We start from the raw sequence: 22,477 nt of genomic DNA, 5'->3' as shown, positions 1-22,477 counted from the left end.
GAATAATGCTGCTGGTGACTTTAAGTGGAAGCCGATGTTTATTTACTATTCCAGAAATCCTATGGCCCTTAAGAATTACACTTTTAAAAAAAAGGAAAGAAAAAAAGTCAAGTGTCTGGCTGGCTAAGTCACTTAAGCATCTGACTCTTGGTTTCGGCTCAGGTCGTGGTCTCACAGGTTGTGAGATGGGGCCCCACCTCAGGCTCTGAACTCAGTGGGGGGTCTACTTGAAGATTTCTTCCCCCTGCCCTTCCCCCACGCGTATACACACAGTCTCTCTCCCTCTCTCTAAATTAAATAAATAAATCTTTTAAAACGAAGAATTATGATAAATCTCTTCTCCCTGTGCTCTGTAAGTGGAACAACAAAGCCTGGATGACAGCACAGATATTTACAGCGTGGTTTACTGAATATTTTAAGCCTGCTGTTGAGCCCTCCTGATCAGAAAAAAAAGAATTCCTTTCAAAATATTACTGCTCATTGACAATGCACCTGGTTATCCAACAACTCTGATGGAGGTGTGCAATGAGGTTAATGTTGGTTTCACACCGGCTAACACAACATCCATTCTGCAGCCCATGGATCAAGGAGCAATTTCAACTGTTAAGACTTATTTTAAGAAATATATTTCATGGGGCACCTAGGTGGCTCAGTCATTAAGCATCTGCCTTCAGCTCAGGTTGCGACCAGGATCCTGAGATCGAGCCCTACGTCTGGCTCTCTGCTTGGCAGGAAGCCTATGTCTCCCTCTCCCACTCCCCCTGCCTGTGTTCCCTCTCTCGCTGTGTCTCTCTCTGTCAAATAAATGAATAAAATCTTAAAAAAAAGAAATACATTTCATAAGGGCACTTGGGTGGCTCGGTTAGTTAAGCATCTAACTTGGGCTCAGGTCATGATCTCAGGATCCTGGGATAAAGCCCTGCATTGGGCTCCCTCTCTCAGCAGGGAGTGTGCTTGTCCATCTCCCTCTCCCTTTGCCCCTCTCTCTGCTCATGCTCTCTCTGTCTCTCTCTCAAATAAATAAATAAAATATTTTTTAAAAATACGTTTCATAAGGCTATAACTGCCATAGATAGTCCTTTGATGGATCTAAGCAAAGTAAGTGGAAAACTTTGTGGAAAAGATCCACCATCCTAGATATCACTAAGAACATTGATGATTCACGGGAAGAGGTCAAGATACCAACAATAGTTTAGAAGTACATTCCAACCTTTATGCACAACTTCAAGGAGTTCAAGACTTCAGTGGGGGAAGTAATTGCAGATGTGATAGAAATAGCAACAGAACTAGAATTAGAAGTGCGCCTGAAGATGTGACTGAATTGCTATAATTCCACGATAAAATTTGAACAGATGAGGAGTTGCTACTTATGGATAAGCAAAGAAAGTAGTTTCTTGAGATGGAATCTACTCCTGGTGAAGATGTTGTGAAAACTGTTGAAATGACAGGAAGCCTGGGTGGCTCAGTTGGTTGGGTGGCTAACTCTTGATTTTGGCAGGGGTCATGATCTCGGGGTCATGGGATTGAACACCATGCTGGGCTCTGAGCTCAGTGTGGAGCCTGCTTGTCTCTCTCCCTCTGCTCCTCCCCCACCCCCACTCTCTCTCTCTCAAATAAATAAATTAATAAAATCTTTAAAAAAGGAAATTGTTGAAATAACAACAAAAGATTTAGAATATATCATAAACTTAGTTGATAAATCAGTGGCAGGGTTTGAGTGGATTCACTCCAATTTTGAAAGAAGTTCTAATGGGGTTGGGGCGTCTGGGTGGCTCAATGGGTTAAAGCCTCTGCTTTCGGCTCAGGTCATGATCCCGGGGTCCTGGGATTTAGTGCCACATCGGGCTCTCTGCTCGGCAGGAAGCCCGCCTCCCCCATTCTCTCTGCCTGCCTCTCTGCCTACTTGTGATTTCTGTCTGTCAAATAAATAAAATCTTTAAAAAAAAAATTCTAGTGGGGGTGAAGTGCTACCAAACAGCATTGCACATTACAGATAAATTGTTTGTGGAAGCAAGAGTCCATCATTGCGGGAAACTTCATGTTTTACTTTAAGAAATTGCCACAGCCACCCCAACCTTCAGCAACCACCACCCTGGTCAGTCAGCAGCCATCAACATCAAGGCAAGACCCTCTCCTCCAGCAAAAAGATTGACTCACTGAAATTTCATACAATGTTTAGCATTTTTTAGCAATAAAGTACTTTTTCTTTTTTTAATTTTTAAAAAGATTTTATTTATTTATCTGACAGAGAGAAAGAGAGAGCAAGCACAAGCAGGGGGAGCAACAAGCAGAGGGAGACACAGACCCCTACTGAGCAAGGACCCCCGCCCCCACAATGTGGGGCTTGATCCCAGGATGTTGCAATCATGAGCTGAGCCAAAGGCAGATGCTTAACCAACTGAGCCACCCAGGCACCATAGTACTTTTTCATTAAGGTATGTATATATTTTTTCATAATGCTGCTGCACACTTAATAGACTACAGTAGAGTGTAAACATAACTTTTATATGCACTGGGAAACCAAAAATTTAATTTGACTTGCTTTATTATGTTATTTGCTTTATTCGGTGGAATCAACCTGCAATATCTCTCTAAGATATGCTCATATTTGCCTAAATGAGTTGACAGCTTATGTCCACACCAAAACTTGGTCATGGATGTGTCTAGTAGCTTTTTTTTAAAAACGATTTTTATTTATTTATTTGACATACAGAGATCACAAGCAGGCAGAGAGGCAGGTGAGGGGGGTGGGGAGCAGGCTCCCTGCTGAGCAGAGAGCCCGATGCGGGGCTCGATCCCAGGACCCTGGAATCATGACCTGAGCCAAAAACAGAGGCTTTAACCCGCTGAGCCACCCAGGCATCCCATTGTGTCTAGTAACTTTATTCATAATTGCCAAACCGGGAAGCAACCGAGATATACTTCAGTACATGCATGGATAAATAAACTACGGTTCACCCAGATAATGTAATATTACTCAACACTGAAAACAAATGAGCTATCAAACCATGAAAAGACATGGAGGAATCTTAAATGCATAATACTAAATGAAAAAAATCTTAAAAGGTTGTATATTGTATGATTCCAATTACATGACATTCTGGAAAAGGCAAAACCATGGCAATCAGTGGTTGCCAGGGGTTAGGGTGGAGCAAAGGAGGAACAGGCAAAGCACAGAGGATTTTTAGGACAGAAAAACAATTGTGTATGATATAATAATGGTAGATACACATTATATATTTGTCAAAACCCATGGAATGTAGGACATCTAGTGTGAATCCTAATGTAGACTATGGACCCTGAGTGATAATGGCGTGTCATGTAGGCTCACTGATTATAATACATGTATCACTCTGTAGGGGGTACTGATTATTGGGGGGGTGTTGTGCTTGTGTAAGGATAGGGGGTATATGGGAACTATACCATCTGCTCAATTTTGTTATGAACCTAAAACTGCTCTAAAAAATAAAGTCTATTTTTTAAGGATTTTAAAGATCAATTGGCCATAGACTTAAATTGGACAGGAATTTTAAAAAATCAGTTGGTCAAAAAAAAAAATCAGTTGGTCATGTTTCTGGATTCTCAGCCCTATTCCATTGATTCATATATCTATCCTTTTCTCTGTAATACACTGTATTAAATACTGTAGCTTTATAGTCAGTTTAGAAATCAAGAAGTGGGAGTACTCTCACTTTGTTCTCTTTTTTCAAGATTTTTTTTTTTTAGATTTTATTTATTTATTTGACAGAAAGAGAGAGAGCACAAGCAGGGGGAGTGGGGCCAGAGAGAAAGGGAGAAGCAGGCTCACCGCCGAGCAGGGAGCTCAATGCGGGGCTATATCCCAAGACCCTGGGATCATGACCTTAGCAGAAGGCAGACGCCTAACCGAATGAGCCACCCAAGTGCCCCAGATTCCTTTTTTTTTTTTAAGTAATCTCTCCACACAACATGGGGTTCCAATTCAGAACTCTGAGATCAAGAGTCACATGCTCCACAAACTGAGCCAGCCAGGCGTCTCTTCAACTTTATTCTTTTTCAGAATTGTTTTTGCTATTCTGGGTCCCTTGCATCTCCATGTGAATTTTAGAATCAGCTTGATAATTTCTGCAAACAGGTAGTTGGGTTTTCGATAGGCATTACATTGCATCAGCAGACAGGTTTGGGGAGTGCTGTCATCTTAACAATATTGTGCTCCGGTCTATGAACATAGGATGTTCTTTCCACTTATTTAGGTCTTTCCACTTATTTAAGTCTACTTTAATTTGTGTGCAAGTCTTGCATTTCTTTCTTTTTTTTTAAGTCTGGCATTTCTTTTGTTAAATTAATTCTAAGCATCCTTTTCTCCAGCTTTATTGAGATATAATTGATGTATTATTCTAAATATCTTTATAAATATATTTATTTTTGAGACTGTGTAAGCAGAGTTATTTTCTTAATTTCATTCTGGAGAGTTCATTGCTAATATATAGGAATACAATTGATTTTGGAAATTTCCCTCAGCTTTATTGAGATATAATTAACAAAACTGTAAGACGTTTAAAGCATACATCACAATGATTTGATTTACTTAAACACTGTGAAAGGATTCTTCCCATCTAGTTCATCAACACATCCATCGCATCATATATTTACTTTTTTTGTGTGAGAACATTTAAGGTCCACTCTCGGAAAATTTCAATTAGGTAATACAGTGCTGTCAAATATAGTCACCATATTCCACATTAGATTCTCTGATTCATATATATTACTCTTGTATCCTGTACTTTTCCTGGACTTGTTTATTATTTATTTCATTGGGTTGATTCCTTACGATTTTCTATACATAAGATCATTTCACCTGGGACTAGAGGTAGTTTTACTTCTCTTCCAGTTTGGATTCCTTTTATTGCACATGCTTGCCTAATTGCTATGGTTACTACCTCCAGTAAAATGTTGAGTACAAGTGGTGAGAGGAGACATCCTTATGTTGTTATCACAAGGGAAAGCTTTCAGTTTTTTACCATTGAGTATATAAGCCAAAGGTTGGTTGTTTGGTTGGTTGGTTTTTTAAGCTATAGGTTTTTCATAGCAGGCTGTGGATGTTCCCTTTTATTCCTCATCTGTTGAGTGCTTTTATTGTGTGTATGTTAAGATGATCATATGGTTTGGTTCTTTACTTTATTAGCATGGCATGTTACATTGCTCGATTTTCCTATGTTAAACCTTGCATTTCTGGGATAAACTCCACTTGGCCCTTTTTATATGTTGATGGATTCAATTTGCTAGTATTTTGTTGAGAAAGTAGTCTGTAGTTTGTTTTTTTTTTTCTTGTGATGCCTTTGGCTTTGTAGAATAAGTTAGGTATTCCCTCCCCCTCTCTCCCTCCTCCTCCTCTTCCTTCTTTTTTTCTTTTTGGTGCTTTAGCTTCACTGCGTCTTCATCAGGTTGCTGTTTGTAACTGCCTTGTTCAGCGGGGTCCCAGAACTTGGCCCTGTCACATCTCCGAAGGTTACAGTTCACTGTGTCAACTATGTTTGCCCTCAAATATGTACTTATATACATGGAGAGCCTTCTCTGGATGGTTAAAAAGTCAGTTCTCTGGAACACTGCGTGCCAGCTCTCAGGTGGTTGTTGATGAAGCCTGGGGGAGAGATTTTGTTACAAACCTGCCCCAGTCTCCTGGGTTGAAATGCATTTTTCTAGGGTGTCTGGATGGTTCAGTGGGTTAAGCCTCTGCCTTCAGCTCAGGTCATGATCTCAGGGTCCTGGATAGAGCCCCACAGTCAGGTTCTCTGCACAGCAGGGAGCCTGCTTCCCCATCTCTCTCTGTCTCCCTTTCTGCCTACTACTCTTATTCTGTTGAATAAATAAATAAAAATTTTAAAAAAAGAAATACATTTTTTTAGATTTTTGTGGAGGCATTTCTGCTCAGTTATGTTTAGACCAAGGGGAGCAAAGTAAGGGAGATGTCATCCCTGTAGGAAGTGGGAGCCCATCTGAAGCTCCTCAAGACGTCAACAGAGTATCAGAAGGGATCAAGGGGGTTAGCCAAGGCAGACTGTTCCAAGTGGCACCATCTTGCTGGGAGTCCCCCACCTTGTCACCAGCTCATTGATCCAGAGTGGCTGCAGGTACCCCTAAAATCCGTTTTGGTTTTGCTTTACTTGCATGGACTACCGTCATTTTGCTGACAAGTTAACACCATGTCACACCAAATTTTTCATTTTCAAAAAGTGAAAAAAGCGGGACAAAGACCCCTCAGCCCCAGGAATAAGGAAGCCTGAGGGGAATTTGCAACGACTCCATGATGGGACATGGGGACCGCCTGTGGTGTGGGGAGTGGCATGGAGTAGTGCTCAGCATATGACCTCTCACTGATACTCACAAGTGGGAAGCTGCTGTTGGGGTCCCCCAGGGTTCTCCAAGCCTGACAGGTGCTCCTAGGCCAGGAGGGGCTGTCACTGGCATCTGCAGGGCCCTGGGGGTGCCCTGAACTGGAAGGCTATAGATTGTTGCTTTTTAGGACAAGGCTCAGAGCAGCCGGCATGAGTTCTTCCAACACACAGAACACTCCCCAAAATTCTGCACGCCCTCACCAATGTATGAGGGTGGCTTACTGCCATCTCATTGTACAGGACCCGCCAGGGATTACCTGGGGTTACTCAGCCAGACCCATACCCTCATCTTACCAGAGGTTTGCCTGACTCTCCCCCAAAACGCCCCAGGATTGGGGGAAGGGAACTTGAATCGTGACCAGCTGAACGGAGTACCTGTGCAGAGGTGAAGAATCAAGGAGGGTTACTGCATCAGTGGCAAAGGGAAGGGTTCCAGATCCCTCCAGACTGGGTCCTTAATCTTGCCTGCCTCCCAGGGCCACCCAGTTGATCTGAATTAGCCACTTACCTGGTGGCCTGGGCTTCCTCATCTGTGAACCGGGCACAGTAACAGGACTTCCCTAGATCTGGTGACTTGGGGTCTCCATCAGGTGAGGTATGGGTATGGTGGGCCATGTGGGTGCTTAAGCAAACGGCGAGGTGGGTGGGGCCTCGTGCAGGATCTGGCGCAGGAGGGGTGGGGGCGGGTTCTGCGCGCAGGCGGCGTCAGCCAGGCAAGGCAGGCACAGCGTGCAGAGCAGCGACAGCAGTGACAGCAGGTGAGTCTCAGCGACTTCTACAGGGACGTGCTCGAGCCTGAGAGGAGGCAAAGACTCGGATTCCCGGGTGGAACCGGCTCCGCAGGCAGTGGCGGTGGCAGCGGGCGGCGATGGCCTGTTGGGGCGGGGGCAGGGAATGGAGCTTTGGCTTGGGGTGCTCAACCAAGAGCGCCCGCCTCCTGGCCGCTTGGTAGGCAGATAACCACGTCCCTCGCGGTGGCCCGTTGGGGCGGAGGCAGGGAATGGAGCGTTGGCTTGGGGTGCTCGGCCAAGAGCGCCCCGCCTCCTGGCCGCTGAGTATGCACAGAACCAAGTCCCTCGGGGTGGGGTGTGTGTGTGTGTGTGTGTGTGTGTGTGTGTGGTGGGGTGTGTGTGTGTGTGGTGGGGTGTGTGTGTGTGTGTGGTGGTGTGTGTGTGTGTGTGGTGGGGTGTGTGTGTGTGTGTGGTGGGGTGTGTGTGTGTGTGTGTGTGGTGGGGGGTGTGTGTGTGTGTGTGTGTGTGTGTGTGTGTGCGCGCGCGCGCGCGCGTGCCTGCGCGGTGGTGAGTGCCACTGTTTGAGCCCAGGAAGCCACCTGGTTCAGCCCAGGACAGCAGAGCCCCTCCTGTTCCGGGTCCTGGTGGCCCTGCCCAGCTCCTGGGAAGCCTGGGGTTTCCACCCTGCTCTCCTATACCAGACCAAGGAGCCTTTCCCAACTGCACTTCCTAGAGCTGCACCCTTTTCACCCTCAGAATCCCCCCACCCCACTAAAGCGCCCAGGTCCAGCAGCACAAGGTTCCCTCACCTGCCCAGAGGCCGACAGGATCTCCATTCTTCCCTGTGTGACCTTCTGTCCACTCCTGACTGATCCCAGCCCCCAGGCAAACTAGCTATGCAGGCACTCGGGTCCCCAGGGGGATGAACAGAGCAGGCTAAAGCCTGGTCCGTACCTGGTTGGGCAACCTGTCATTCCCCTCTGGCCCTGGTAGGTGCAGGCAGCCGGCCTGGTGCTCCTCTCAGCTGCCCATCATGGTCAGGGGGCTGCCCAGCGCTGCCAGCCTGGCGCGCTTCTGCCAGAAACTGAACCGGCTGAAGCCGCTGGAGGAGTCAACCATGGAGACATCCCTGCGGCGCTGCCTGTCCACGCTGGACCTGACTCTGCTGGGGGTGGGTGGCATGGTGGGCTCGGGCCTCTATGTGCTCACGGGCACTGTGGCAAAGGAGATGGCCGGCCCTGCGGTGCTCGTGTCCTTTGCGGTGGCTGCCGTGGCCTCCCTGCTGTCTGCGCTGTGCTATGCGGAGTTTGGGGCCCGGTTACCCCGCACAGGCTCTGCCTACCTGTTCACCTACGTGTCCATGGGTGAGCTGTGGGCCTTCCTCATCGGCTGGAATGTGCTCCTGGAGTACCTCATTGGTGGTGCAGCCGTGGCCCGTGCCTGGAGTGGCTACTTGGACTCTATGTTCAACCACCGCATCCACAACTTCACCCAGGCCCACATTGGAACCTGGCAGGTGCCCCTGCTGGCCCACTACCCAGACTTCCTGGCTGCCGGCATCATCTTTTTGGCCTCCACCTTCATCTCCTGCGGAGCCCGAGTTTCCTCCTGGCTCAACCACATCTTCTCTGTGGTCAGCCTGCTCCTCATCGTCTTTATCATCATCCTGGGTTTCATCCTGGCCCGCCCGCATAACTGGAGTGCGGAGGAGGGGGGCTTCGCGCCTTTTGGCTTCTCCGGCATCATGGCCGGCACCGCCACCTGCTTCTACGCCTTTGTGGGCTTTGATGTCATTGCCGCCTCCAGTGAGGAGGCCAGGAACCCGAAGCAAGCCGTGCCGATAGCCATCTCCATCTCGCTCAGCCTGGCCGCCGGCGCCTACATCCTCGTCTCCACTGTGCTCACCCTCATGGTGCCATGGCACAGCCTGAACCCTGACTCTGCCCTAGCGGACGCCTTCTACCGGCGGGGCTATAGCTGGGCTGGCTTCATCGTGGCAGCTGGCTCCATCTGCGGTAAGGGGCCTTTCCAGCACAGTGGGAGTGAACAGGGCAGTGGGTTCCCCACCCTAAGCTTCCTGGGGAGCATGTCTCCATCTGAGTCTGTTTACCAGTTGCATAACAGGTCCAAGAAGGTGGTAACCATTAGACTCTCCAGGCTTGTTGGAAGGGCCCTCCTCACTGTTCCTTCCCCCAATCGTACCTAAAATAGCACTTCTGAGCCTGTGCTTCTAGGTCCTTTGCTGGGAAAAGGGCTCAACGCTCATCAAATTCTCTGATGGGCCTGTCGCCTAAACTAGGGTGTCCCATTCCTGGTGGCGGGGGTTGGAGGGATGGAGAGGGTAATAATCCAACACCCCACATATACTCAGGCTCACTTTGAGATCCCAGACAGACTCATGTCCATGTTCCCAAGGGGTTGTGCCTGTCCTAGCTCCCAGCGGGGGCCCCTGGTGGGCCTGTCCACTCTGCTGACCAGTTCACCTACCCTCTGCCACAGCCATGAACACTGTCCTGCTCAGCAGCCTCTTCTCCCTGCCACGCATCGTCTATGCCATGGCCGTCGACGGGCTCTTCTTCCAGGTGTTTGCCCGAGTGCACCCCCGGACGCAGGTGCCCTTGGCAGGCATCATTGTATTCGGGGGCCTCATGAGTTTACTGGCGCTGTTGCTGGACCTCGAGGCATTGGTCCAGTTCCTGTCCATTGGCACGCTGCTGGCCTACACTTTCGTGGCCACCAGCATTCTGGTGCTACGTTTCCAGAAGACCCCTCCAGCCAGTTCCCCAGGCCCAGCCAGCCCTGGCTCCAGGGTCAAAGAGTACCACTCTTTCTCAGACCACATACAGCTGGTGGGCACTGAGCAGGCCTCAGCCCCTGAGCCCGGGCAGCTGCGGCCAGCCCTGAGGCCCTATTTGGGCTTCCTAGGCAGGTTCAGCCCCGGAGCTGCTGTGGCTTGGGCACTCGGCATCCTGGTGGCCTCGGCCATCACCCTGGCCTGTGTCCTGGTCTTTGGGGACTCAGCCCTGCACCTCCCATACTGGGGCTACATCCTGCTGCTCCTGCTCAGCTCTGTCGCATTTCTGCTCAGCCTTCTCGTCCTGGGGGCCCACCAGCAACAGCGTCTGCAAGACACCTTCCAGGTACCTCCCCCAGCCACCGGCCACTGGCTCTCAGTCCAGCTAGCTCTTTTTGCCCCTTCCTCCCCTCTGCTGTGCCAGGATGAACCAGGGTTCACAGGGGTGGGGGCGGCCCATGCATCCATCCCCCTCTCTTTCTGCATGGCACAGGAGGCTCTTATTTCCCAGATGTCCAGAGATGGATAAAGGCTCTGTGGACTCTTGAGAAATCAGGCCCTGAGACAGCAGACCTTCCCTACAGCTCAGCCCAGCCCCACTCTTGCCCCCTCAGATCCCCATGGTGCCCTTGACTCCAGCCCTGAGCATCCTCCTCAACGTGAGCCTCATGCTGAAGCTAAGCTACTTGACTTGGCTGCGCTTCTCCATCTGGCTGCTGATCGGTGAGTGGGGGGCCAGGGTGGGGGCCCCGGGCAGGCTGCCGGGGGAAGGCGAGCGAGGAGGGCAAGCAGGGCTGGGAAACCTCCCCCCGACCCCCGCTCAGTCTCCCACAACTCCTGCAGGACTCACCGTGTATTTTGGCTATGGCATCTGGCACAGCAAAGAGAACCAGCGGGAGCCGCCGGAGCTGACTGCCACACGCTACGTGGTGTTCCCCAGCACCAGCCTAGAGGAGGTGGTACAGCCAGTGCAGCCCTCCAGCCAGGTGCCTGCCCAGGAGCCCAGCCTCACGGAGCAGCCCACCAGTCCATGAATCAAGCGAGATGCCTGCCCTTGCTTGCTCTGCCCCTCCCCCGTGTCCTCAGGATCCCAGGGGGCAGGGAGTCCCTCGTCTCCGAGCCAGCTCTGGTTTGCAGGCCTGTCCATGCTGAGGGGATCCTCGAGACCTTAGGGCCTTAGCCCAAGTGCCTTTGGGTTTGGGGGAGTGGGCCGTGGCCAGTGCTGGTGGGGTGAATATTTCGTCGAGCGCCTTCCTGTTCATGAGCAAGTCTAGCTATGAGCAGGTGGGGTGGATGAGGGTGGTGAGGGGTTGGGGAGGAGTGGCCCACAGCCCCAGATAGCCACAATAATAACCTACTGGCCAGCCACATGCCCTGCTGCTGTGTCCACTGTTTCTTTCTTTTTTTTTTTTTAAAGATTTTATTTATTTATTTGACAGACAGAGATCACAAGTAGGCAGAGAGGCAGGCAGAGAGAGAGGAAGGGAAGCAGGCTCCCTGCTGAGCAGAGAGCCCGATGCAGGGCTTGATCCCAGGGCCCTGGGATCATGACCTGAGCTGAAGGCAGAGGCTTTAACCCACTGAGCCACCCAGGTGCCCTGTGTCCACTGTTTCATTCCTTGGGGCGCTGAGTGCTTTCCTGCCCATCCCCCTTCCCCCCAAGAACCAGGTTATTGTCTCCAATTCACAGCAAAGATGCTGAGGTTTGGCAAGAGGGAGGCACCAGCTCTGGGACTACCCCGAATCAGACACACCAACTGGCCTGGGTCCTAGGGGAGGGCTGGTGCCCTCAGCCCAGCTCCGATGGGAGCTCTAGACACACCAAGAGAGGAAGAGTCCATGAAAAGGGCAAATTCAGGCTCCCCCCACCCCAGGCTCCCCCCATATGTCCCTTGGTTGGGGGAGGCAGATTAGAGAGCAAAGTCTGGGCCCCAGAAAGGTTGTCTAGGAAGGGCAGGGGAATTCCAGGGTCCTCCTGGGTTCCCAAGGCTCCCAGAAAGCAGAGCATGTTCCCGAGGCCTGCCCAGGGCTCCTCTGAGACGTGTACCTACGTGGCCTGCACAGCTACCTTGGCGGTGTGCACCCACAGGCAGACGGAGGCAACAGCTGCTTCCAGCCTCAGGCCCTGGCCACAGCTGTCTGTCATAGCTGGCACTCCTTCCTCTCTCCCCTGTCCCTCAAGGGCTTTGCGATAAAGGCTCAGGATGGTACACCATGTATGGGATACATGCCTCCAGGGACCTGCAAGCTCAACTGGTGGCTGTGAGGCCCCAGTCCTTGGGGGGTCCCCGGGCCCACCATGCCCCTTCCTCCAGTGATCTCCCTAAAGCCACACTAGGTCCATCAGAGTTGCTTCCAAGTCCCCGATCCTGCCTAGAAGGACAACACAGGAAGCTGCTGGCTTTAGCAGGCTTTACTTCTTGACTTTTTCTGCAGCTATGACAGCTTTCTTTTGGCCCCTGAGGACAACCAGGTACATGGGACCCCAATCCAATAACCGGGCCTCAGAGCCATGTTTTTTCCCCTTGGCGAGACCCCGAGGCTTTGCAGGCTCCAGAAACCAAATGATTCCAGATGCTAGCCCAACCTGAGCCTGAGCCCCCGCCCTCCCCAGCTGGTCTTCATTGTTCTGCCACCAAGCAACCAGCACACCTGGAGCCCCTTGCCTCCCTCGAGTGGGTACTCCCAAATTCCTGCCTCTGCCCTGGGAACACAGGGAGTTTGGCTCCTGCAACCCTTGTTCCTCCCCTCCTGACTGTGGGACTCTGGGACAGGGGGAGGGACTCAGACCCCAGAAAGATACCAAGGCAGCCTGCTGGGGGCCTTTGTGTCCTTTGTTAGGGACATTCCTTCTAGCCCCTGGGTTCTGCCTGGGGTTATGATCAAGGTCTCCTACATGCAGTTGCCTCAGGCTGGGACAAGCAGATGCCCGGACAGGTTCTTAGATATGACCTTGGGCAGCAATAAATTCCAGAGTACAGCTTTCCTACCCCCATGGCTCCAGGGTGTGGGTTCTAGGAGTTGGATTTGGGGGGGTTAATGAGGAAGCTCATAGAAGATCCCAAAGGACCCAGTGACCGCCATCTCAGCTCCTCTACCCTCTCCTCCCTATCCCAAACCCCACAGCCCAAGGGCTACCACCAGAGATGAGCTGATGCCCACAAATTGGGCAGGTGTGAGACCAAAGGGTGTCTTGCCCTTGCTTGGAGTTCTCAAGAGGTTCGATTATTTGCCGATCCACTCTTTGTTCTATGGACGAGGCCCAGAGTTGGGTAGGAATCTGTCCCAGGCGACCCAACACCAGAGCAGTGGAGATAACCCCTCTTGCCAGGCTTCTTTCTACCTTGCTTCAGACCTGGGTTACACAGATCCCAGTGCAGGGCAGCTGAGATGGGGGAACTCTACCTACAATAAGGGTGGGGTGCTGGCAGAGGGAGGAGGGCTAGAGTTGGCCACAGCCAGTGGGAGGGCCAGTGCTGACCACTGGTAAGCAGGGAACTGGGAACACTACTGACAGAGACTGGGAGAGAGTTCTCTATACCTAGACAGAGCAGGACCCCCACTGGCCCACTGCCCTGCCACGTGGGTGCCCCAGGGTCTCCCCTTCTCTGTAGCATCTGTTCTGCTGCGAGTCTATATACAAAACTGGCTTCTGTGCCCCCTAACCCAGGCAGCTCCCTGCTGAAGCTGGAGTCAGGGGATGGTCAGTTTGTCTGGGAGTGGAAGGGTGGAATTCTCCCTTAACCCCGACCCTGCTCCTGCTGGGACTTTATCCAGCAGGTCCCCAAGATGGGGCCCCTACCCTGCAAAGAGCAGGAAACAGCCACAGAAATGGGCCAGGGGGGCGGGGAGACTGGGCATGGCCACTCTGGTGTTGGTATGTGGTTCCCAGACTGGGTCCCCTCTAAGACAGCTGGGCAGCCACGTGCAGAGGTGTAGAAGCTGGCTCTGTCTGCTCAGGGCTGCGGGTGACCTTCGGGGCCTTTGCCTGCAGAGGAGAACATCAGAACAGGGCTCTGGTCGATATCCTGCAAAGCGATATAGAGCACGGGGTCCGGACAGGCCCACAGCTCACCTCCTCATACTTGGTACTCCAGTAGAAATGGGCTTCTCCATCCACGTACAGCAGCAGCAGGTCACAGAAGAAGGTGATCTGGGAGAGGCAGGGCAGACCTGTGTCTTGGCCCTCAGCCTGCCCTTTGGCTGCCTCCCCAGCCCTCACCCCAGAAACAACATCATGCACGGTGGAGGTTGGGGTGCTCGGTGTGCACCTGGCAGGCCTGGGCTCACAGTCACTGTAGCCAGAGGGAGCCCACATCGGCCAGACTCACCACGCCCAGCCAAGCTGCTCCAGTGCCCAGAGTGATGGTCGTAGGGATGAGCCCGAACTTCCCTGCCTGAGACAGACCTGGACTGAGCCTCTGGGGCTATGACTATCTCCCCTACCCCCCACCCCCCATTGCCTTCACCCAACACCTCCCACCTGCCCGGTGACGAGGATGTCGAAGCGGATCCCATAGAGCTTGAGCAGACTCCGGGCCTCCCCACCTGAGGCCTTCCACCAGTGGCTGGCTGTCCTGCGGGCAGGAAAGAAAGTCGGGGCTTTGCTCTGCTGCCACTCCTGGGCTGGCCCGGCCCTCCCGGGCCTCCTTCTTACTCATCCATTGACTCTATAAAAGGGCTGTCTCAGCCCGGTGTCATGGCTGGGAGCACAGGGGAAAGACAAATTGGGACCTACTTGCCTCTTGGAAGCTCCTTGCCTGCTGAGGGGGCAGAGGGGACCAAAGGTCCCTACACAGGCACTGGTAGTAGGGGTGAGAGCAGGTAGGGAGGCAAGCCCTGGGCTGTGTGAGTCTAAAGGGTGGAAGGGATGTCAAGGAACATCATCTCCAGGCCCAGTGGCTGTTGGGTGCAGATCCGTGACAATGACCAGGTGACAGGAAGTGGCAGGAGGATTCTGACGGGACGGGGGAGATCTGTTTAGGAGACTCAAAGATCTAGCAATAAATGCAACGCAAGGTTCCTGAGTGCATCCGGGATTGGAAAAATAAAGATGAAGGACCATTACTGGCACAGTTGGGGAAGTTTAATATTAGATTTATTCTGCCAATGTTAAATTTCTTGAGTGTGACAATGGGACAGCAGTCACGTGGGGAAAGTCCTCATTCTCAGGACAGTGTCGAGAGGAAGATTGTCAGATGTCTGCCACTCACTTGCAAATAGTTCCCTCTGAAATCTGTCTAAATATACCCAGCTCACTCTAGAGAGGGAGACAGAAAGCAGATGTGGCAAGATGTTAAAAAATAAAGCCCCCCCCAAAAATAAATAAAGCCCCCCCCAAAAAACCCTAGAGGATCCAGATGAAGGGTGGATGGATATGGGTGTTCACGGTACTAATCTTTGTACTTTTCTATAGGTTTCTGAGAACTTTTAGATAAGACCTAAGGCTAAAGTAAAAAAGAAACCCCCACTGTGTGCTGAGGAGGGAGATGCTAGATGAAGGTGGGATAGTGTGGGGCAGGGGCTGGGGGTGAAGAGTCACAGAGTGGGGGGTGGGGGAACTGGATCAGGAGAGAGGCTGGACCAGAGCCCGTCCTGGGGGACCTGGGGCTGAGAACTCCCCTCCTGTCCCTGGGGCCCTCCTTGGACACACAGCAGGGTGCCCGGAGGGGTGGGCCGCTGTGTGTTGGGTCCTGGCTGCCACAGGGGGACAGATGAGGGGGAACCTGGCCAAGGAGCAGGAGGGCAGTAGGGGCTGCACCTGAAGTTGTAGCTCCTCTCCTGAAGCTGGAAGGAGTAGTGGGGCCGGCAGTCGGAACCCCCAGCATCCAGGTCACAATTCCAGTGGATTCGGACACCCACGGCACCTCCCTGCACACGGCACATCACTGCTTCACCAGCACACAGACTCCGGACCCTCTCCCCGAGCCCTCCTGGAGCCCTGCCCCTCATGGACCCACCAGCAATGCCAGGTCCTCAAAGACCCCTCCAGCCGCAGCCACGAGGTCCCCAATGCGGAACACAGGGCAGTAGGGGCTGTAGCGTGAGTCATAGCGGCAGCGCTTGAAGTAAGTGGTATCCCAGGTGACCAAGGCATTGGACCTGGGGAGGGGAATGGAGGGAGGTTCAGGTTAGGTAGGAGACCAGCAGGGTCTGGGGCCAGCAAGACCCACCCATGCTTACTTGGAGAAGTTGAACTTGCTGAAGGTGACTGTGTTCTTGATGAATAGGGTGAAGTTCTCGGCCTGGACCAGTAGGGGCTTCCTGTGGGTGGAGGGGAATTTCATGCAGGGCAGGCTCTGCAGTTCTGGGGCCCCGCCCTGGAGGTGGGGGGGAGGATGGGACACTTACACGGGCACAGCGCTGCTCTCCACGGGGCACCAGCCCTGGATCTCACAGGTCCTGTGGGTCCTGTTGAATTCCACGCATTGGCCCGTTTTTATGCCTTGAAAACACAAGACAAACTCCAGGCCCTCAAATTTCCACAGGGTCAGGGGACCGGGGTTGGGGGGCGGGCAGGGGCAGGGGGCTGTTGACAGAAAGGAGAGATGCAGAGGCACCACCAGGCCTGCCCTCAAGAGCCACCCAGGGTCCCAGCCCAGCCCCTGGAGTCCCCACCGAGGGGAGGCACTGGAAGACAGGGCCCACGTTACCATGGCTGTGAATCCCCGTCTCCCCTTCAGGACAGTCCTCATCAGCCAAACAATTAGCCAGCGGGATGGAGGGGTGCTGAGATGGGGAGAGCAGAGTTGCCAAGGGCCCGGGGTATGTCTCCCCTCTTGACCCAGCCTTGCAGGCTGTGGGGACACAGCCCTCCCCACCCATAGAGATGCCTGAGTTTGGGGGGCACATAGGAAATCTGGGGGGGATACAAATAAAAAGAGCAGCCCCCCCCCCCCCCGACCCAGCCAGCTAGAGATGGCAGGTGTTGTATTCCAAGGCAGAGCAAGGCTCCCCAGGAGGGCTTGGGGAGAGGGTCCGGAGCCTGTGTGCTGGTGAAGCTGTGATGTGCCTCCTTCCTTCCTGATTGTTCTCTCCTAGCCAGAGGCCCAGACCCTCTGGTCCAACTCAGATGACAAAATAAGGAAGGTGAAGGGACTCCGGGAAGGGCAAGTTCATGCCAGGGTGGAGGCACTGGGTGTGGGGAACAAAGGGAAGGACCCTGGTGGGTGGGGTCTGGGGAGGGAAGTAGGTAGGACCACACACACCTGCTGAAGGACCACAGACTAGTCCCTTCCCTGCTTGTTCTTCTGTAAAGCAGGGACATTAGTGCCTGCACACTCACTGTATTCTAGGGATCAGTCAGAAGGGGGATGTGGCAAGCTTTCTGGGAGCCCTAGAGCCTGGAGAGAAAGGCACACTCTCACAGACACAATTCCCCGTCAGGCCAACAATAAACACCACTGTTGGGGTCACAGGGCTCGGGTAGCCAGAGGAACGTGGTGCCAGCAAGAAAGGCTCAGAGACTCCAAGCCAAACGAGACAGTGGGCACAGGACAGAGTAGGGCCCCCTGTGTCCTGAGTCCACCTCTCTTCTCCACCCTAGCTGGACCACCAGCTCCTCCAGTTAGACCCCATGATGACCGCCACAGGGCCTGGGCTCTGCCTCATCTGCCTCCCCTCATTCAGCAGAGACCATCTCTGCCTCCGCCATGCTGCTATGATCAAGTTCAGCTCCTCAGCAGAGCTCACAGGGCCCCTGAGATGTCAGGCTACCCCTTTGCCCCCTTAATCCAGATCTAGGCTCCAACCCCACTCCACAGCAGGGGACCCCAGAGGTGCCTCCTCTCACACAGCTCCCTCTGCTCAGACATGCACAAGAGCCCACTTGAGTCTCCAGTCCTGTGGGAAATGCTTCCTGAGGCCCTGGGCTGGCAGACATGCCTCCCTGGGTCTCCAGCCACAGCCTCTGCCCGCATCACAGGAACTGCCTCCTTGGCTGGGCTCCCTGTGTAGGAACTGCTCGAGGTACAAGGGGTGGAGTTTTGCATCCCCAGCATTGGACCTGCCTGCCCCCACCATGGCCACACACACACACACACAACTCTCCCTGAGGCTCAGCAGGTGTCTGCTAGAGGCTCTACTCTCCAAGGAGAGCAGGGCATGTGGGAGGGACGGGAAGATCAGGACCCCCAAGAGGAGCTGGCAGGAACACTGGACCATCGCAGGAAGCCATGTTGTCAGATCTGATGAATTTCTTCCCAGCCCCATAAGTTTCATGGGAAGCTGCAAAGCCAGGACACAAGGCAAAGGGGAATCACACAGATTCCAGAGGACACAGAAGGATGGCTTCCGCAAAATTTCAGGACCGCCTACACACTCTACACACTGAATATTAATTAGATGTCTTCTGAACATTTAGAAAAGGAAGGATATCATGGGCATTTGCACATCCTTTGTGCACACACTTTACCTCCTTTGCGGACAGGGTCCACCTGGGACGTGTGACGCCCCCAGCATCTGTGGCACCACCAACAACCAGGACACAGGGTACAGGTGACCCCACAGTCACTCTACAGCCCCATAAGTAATTAAATGTTAATCCTGATTTTTAAAAAGGGTCACCGTGGAGTCTGGCTTCCAGGGCTATGTCCTGGGTGCCAACCGCTCGAACAAAATCCATAGCTAGGAACCAGACACTTAAAAAATGGGTAAGAAGGTAAATTTTATGTTCCATGCATCTTATCCCAATAAAAAATTTTTTGGAAAAAAACCCACTGCTGGAGAGAAGAGCAAGTGTGCTCTGTGACAGACACTGGAACCGTGGGACATCCTTAGGCAAGGAGAGAAGGTGAGATTTCAGGAGGAAAACCTGTGATTCCGGATGAGAAATAGACAAGAATAGGGAGTGAGAGACTCTGGTGTGACCAGAACTGTAGTAAAAAATATCCAGAGGTTATAAGTGACCCTGACCTCAGTATCACCAGGAGTGTGCTGTGTTTGCCCACAGAAATGGAAGCTGACTTGGGACACATTAATAGAGACTGTGCATGGAAAAGAGGAGGTAATCGGGCGCCAGGGGGGCTCAGTCGATCCCGCAGCAGACTCTTGATTTTGGCTCAATTCATGATCTCAGGGTCCTAGAACTGATCCCCAGGTGGGACTCCTTGCTCAGCCCGGAGTCTGCTTCAGGATTCTTTCTCTCCCTCTGCATCAGTGTGCCTCACCCCCAACTCACACATGTCCATGCTCTCTCTCTAAAAGTAAATAAATAAATCTTACCCCACCCGCATAAAAAAAAAAAAGAGGGAAAGAGAAGGTGATGATCTTCTTCTAAGCTTGCCTCTTGCTTTTAGAGCTCACCTGAGCCTTATACCCAGTTCTGGGTGTTATACTGACAAGCTGGTGGGTGCCCAGCGGTGGGACCAGGTTGAGAAGGGCCTGGACATCTCACAGAATGCTATGGTGGAAGGCTCCAGAAGACAGCTTAGTGGTCCAGAGGCTGGACAGCCTTGAGCTTGTGAGTCTACCTTGCTGAGACCCTGTCTTCTCATCTTAAATGGGACTGCAGTGATTCCTACCAGGCAGGGTATTAGTGAAGATTAAGTGGAATGATTCAGAAAAAGGTGTTAGCTCAGTGCCTGAGAGATGGTAGCACGTACTGAAACCTCAGTTATGTGGGAAGGAGAAGGAGGGACATGGCTGGTGACCCAGGGCTGGCAGAGGAACTAGGGACCTGCTGGGAAGCTCCTGGGCAGGCTTACCTCTGGGCATCTGTCCTGAACTTGTTCTGGCGTTACAAGAAAATTGGTCACCAAGAAGAACACGTTCTCTCCCTAGAAAGCAAGTGTCAGGGTTGGTCCCTGCTTCCCTCCCCCAAAAGGAGAGACCGGAACTGGCACCTCAGCTTGGGGGGAAAAGGGTCCTGGCCCCAACACGTCATCAACACTACCCCAGCAAAGTATCTCCAGGGAGACCAGCTGAAGCAGTGATAAGAGGCTGGCGGGGGGTGGGGGGTGGTTCTGGCCATTTTGAGAGCCCACTGCTGCCACTTTGAGACGAGTATATTTTTCATGTTCATATTCATTCTCTCACCCAGAATTGTCCAAGCTCCTCCTGCTTCTAGGCACTGAAGATCCAGAGCTGAGCTGGACAGGGGACCTGCCCACGCTAGGGTTAGTTCGACCCCTTCAATTGCATGCATGGTCAGGGAGCAGGGGAGCAGGTGATGAGCTCCACCTGGGCAAAGGGTGGCTAACGACAGGAGGCAGACACCCAAGTGCTGCATGTGTGAGCTCCGCAAGTTTGGGGCAATGCACACCCGGGAAGGAAAGCAGGTAGTGGGTATGACAGTGGTCAAGATCTGGACTTAGTGGCCACCACCATGGAAATGGAGTCCCCCCCAGAGTGGAAACAAGGGCTGGCAGGCTCTGACTGATACCGTAGGAAAGCTCAGGCTGGTTGCTGGGTGACGTGCACTGGGGGACCCACTAGAAGATCATGGCCTCATCCCAGGCATGGGATGACCCAGGCAGCAGTGAACACCGCTAGGAGACAGAATGCACAGAAGAGAAGCACAGGTCCAGCTCTGGGCCTCACTGGATGAAAAGAGGCCACACCAGGAGAGGGAGATGATTTCTCTTTGGACGTGGTGGGTGTTCACCCAGGAGGCAGCTGCACTCGGGGGAGGTGGTCACTGGAGCTACAATTTCGGCATTGGCAGGATAAAGGTAGAAACCGAGGCTATGGACAATCTGGGTTGGAGAAGGAGCTGGAAATGCTGCAGAAGGGACAGAGGAGGGGCACCTGACAGCAGTCCCCCGGGTTGGGGAGGGGAGCATTTAGGAAGCTCCAGACCCCGAGCCCCTGCCCACTAGGGGCTTCTCCTCCCCCACCCTCAAGCTCCAGCCTTGAGTTCCTAAATACTCCACTCTTCCAGGGGCAGGCTTTGTAAAGGAAGTTACTCTGGCCTGGCTTCCTGGTCTATTTCCTTGTCCACCCGGAAACCTCTTACACATCCTGGAAAGCCCCACGCAGGTACCACTCCTCTGTAAGACCCTTCCCAAGCCTGGCCCTATGAGGTGCCAGCGCCCCGCTCAGGCATCCCACGCCCCTCATGCACACACTCACCGCAAGGGTGGTGTCAGAAATGTCACCGCCTGGCAGCAGGACCAAGGCACCTACCTGTGGTGGCTTCACAAAGTCCGCCACGTCCCACAGCCGGTTACCCAGCTCCTTGATCTGGGTCACCGAAACCCCTTTGAGTTTAGTGATGACGGAAATCTGCGGGTCCAGATCTCGCTCCTGGTATCCTTTTTTGGCGAGGAGAGCCCACCTTAGGAAGAAGTGACAGGCAGTGTGGCCTTTGCCTGGTACACGGTGAGCAGTGACGGCACGGGCCCCACCCTCTCGGCATCTCTCTTCACATACCCTCAGGGCTTCCAGACCAGCATTTAGGGCCCCTGCCTCTCCTTCAGCCTCATTTCCCACCCAAACACCCTGCACAGGCAAGAAGCTCCAACCATGATTGGCGAGCCAGTGCCTTTCATGGGGGTCCCCTATCAGGCTCTCATGGGCTTAGAGATGCCCACTACCCCCTCCTTCACCAACCAACTCCCTCCCCCCGTCCTGGCTAGGCCCAACTCCTTAAAGACTTCCCTGACCCAGCTAAAATTGGTGTCCCTGTAGGGACCTTAGTGCTCCAACTCTCCCAAGCATCAGGGACTATCTCCTGCCCCACTAGGGGCCTCCTGGGTATAGATGGAGACCCATCTTGCTTTGGGCCCAGAGATCAATATGGGCCTGGAAACAAGGCCCAGGAAAGGAAGCAGGTGGGCACACAGGAGGACACAAGCACACAGCTTGCCCTTGTATCCACTGGTCTCTAGACAGAAAAAGATCCTCCCTTCTGCCCACTTCCTCCCCTGTCCTAACCTGCTCTCCTCTGCTACCACCAGCTCAGCCCCTGAAGAGTCAAACGGTCAACCCTCAGCCCAGCAGGCCCAGTCATTATCCCCCCAGCCAAGCGTGGCCCAGGAGCCTTTCCTTACCCCACCACGTAGGCCATGACCCCAAGCTGCAGCAGCCTCTGCAGGGCGCCCACCCGCCAATTCCTGGTCATCACATACTTCTCCGTTTTATAATCCAGAAGCCCCCAGCCCGCCATCGCCCCTGGGGAGCCCATGCTTCCAGCTCCTGCGGCTGCTGGAGCACATGAGTCAGCACAACAGCTGCAGCCACTGCTGAAGGAGGTACAGCAGCAGCCTACCGGGACCAGGCCAGCAAGCTGTTAAAGGGACACTTCCACTGGGGACAAGACCCAGTCTCCACCCCCCCAGCCCTGGGTTCAGTCCCAAGCTCTAGCTGCCTAGGACCTCCCACCCTCTCCCTTTGAGGGGGCCCAGGGCCCCACAGAAAGGAGAAGCCCCGCCCAGCAACCCTACCCTCTGGCCTCACTTCGTTGGGGGAGGGGAGGAGGAGGAGGAGATGACAAGTGTCATATGTACTGTGAGAGGGCAGCACGGGGGCTGCAGGAACCCAGAGGACGACTCAAGGAAAGCTTCAGGAAGAAGTGACCTCTGAGCTGACACTTGGAGATTCTGAAGTTCAACAAGCAAAGTTGGAGAGGAATGTCCTGG

At 53.1% G+C, this 22,477-nt stretch overlaps 2 protein-coding genes across 2 annotated transcripts; one reads left to right on the top strand and one right to left on the bottom strand.

Annotated features, from left to right (window-relative positions):
- Nucleotides 1-7,084: 7,084 nt before the first annotated feature.
- On the top strand, nt 7,085-11,056 carry SLC7A4 (solute carrier family 7 member 4). Its single transcript, XM_046024144.1, has 5 exons — nt 7,085-7,132; nt 8,099-9,120; nt 9,605-10,245; nt 10,514-10,622; nt 10,743-11,056. The coding sequence occupies exons 2-5, from the start codon at nt 8,139-8,141 to the stop codon at nt 10,931-10,933; spliced, it is 1,923 nt and encodes a 640-aa protein (XP_045880100.1). The 5' UTR covers nt 7,085-7,132; nt 8,099-8,138; the 3' UTR covers nt 10,934-11,056.
- A 348-nt stretch (nt 11,057-11,404) lies between these two features.
- Nucleotides 11,405-22,119, bottom strand: P2RX6 (purinergic receptor P2X 6). The gene is made up of 12 exons (XM_046024101.1): nt 21,890-22,119; nt 21,024-21,174; nt 19,604-19,675; nt 16,553-16,628; nt 16,251-16,344; nt 16,083-16,163; nt 15,860-16,001; nt 15,661-15,770; nt 14,383-14,476; nt 14,231-14,296; nt 13,975-14,052; nt 11,405-13,887 (listed from the first exon to the last, which is right to left on the bottom strand). The coding sequence occupies exons 1-12, from the start codon at nt 22,021-22,023 to the stop codon at nt 13,804-13,806; spliced, it is 1,182 nt and encodes a 393-aa protein (XP_045880057.1). The 5' UTR covers nt 22,024-22,119; the 3' UTR covers nt 11,405-13,803.
- Between the last annotated feature and the right edge of the window lie 358 nt (nt 22,120-22,477).

The sequence above is a fragment of the Meles meles genome, chromosome 12 (genome assembly GCF_922984935.1).
Source record: "Meles meles chromosome 12, mMelMel3.1 paternal haplotype, whole genome shotgun sequence".
In the NCBI taxonomy this organism is placed as follows: domain Eukaryota; kingdom Metazoa; phylum Chordata; class Mammalia; order Carnivora; family Mustelidae; genus Meles; species Meles meles.
The sequence above is the reverse complement of the archived record's forward strand: the minus strand, read 5'-3'. Positions and strand labels throughout refer to the sequence as shown.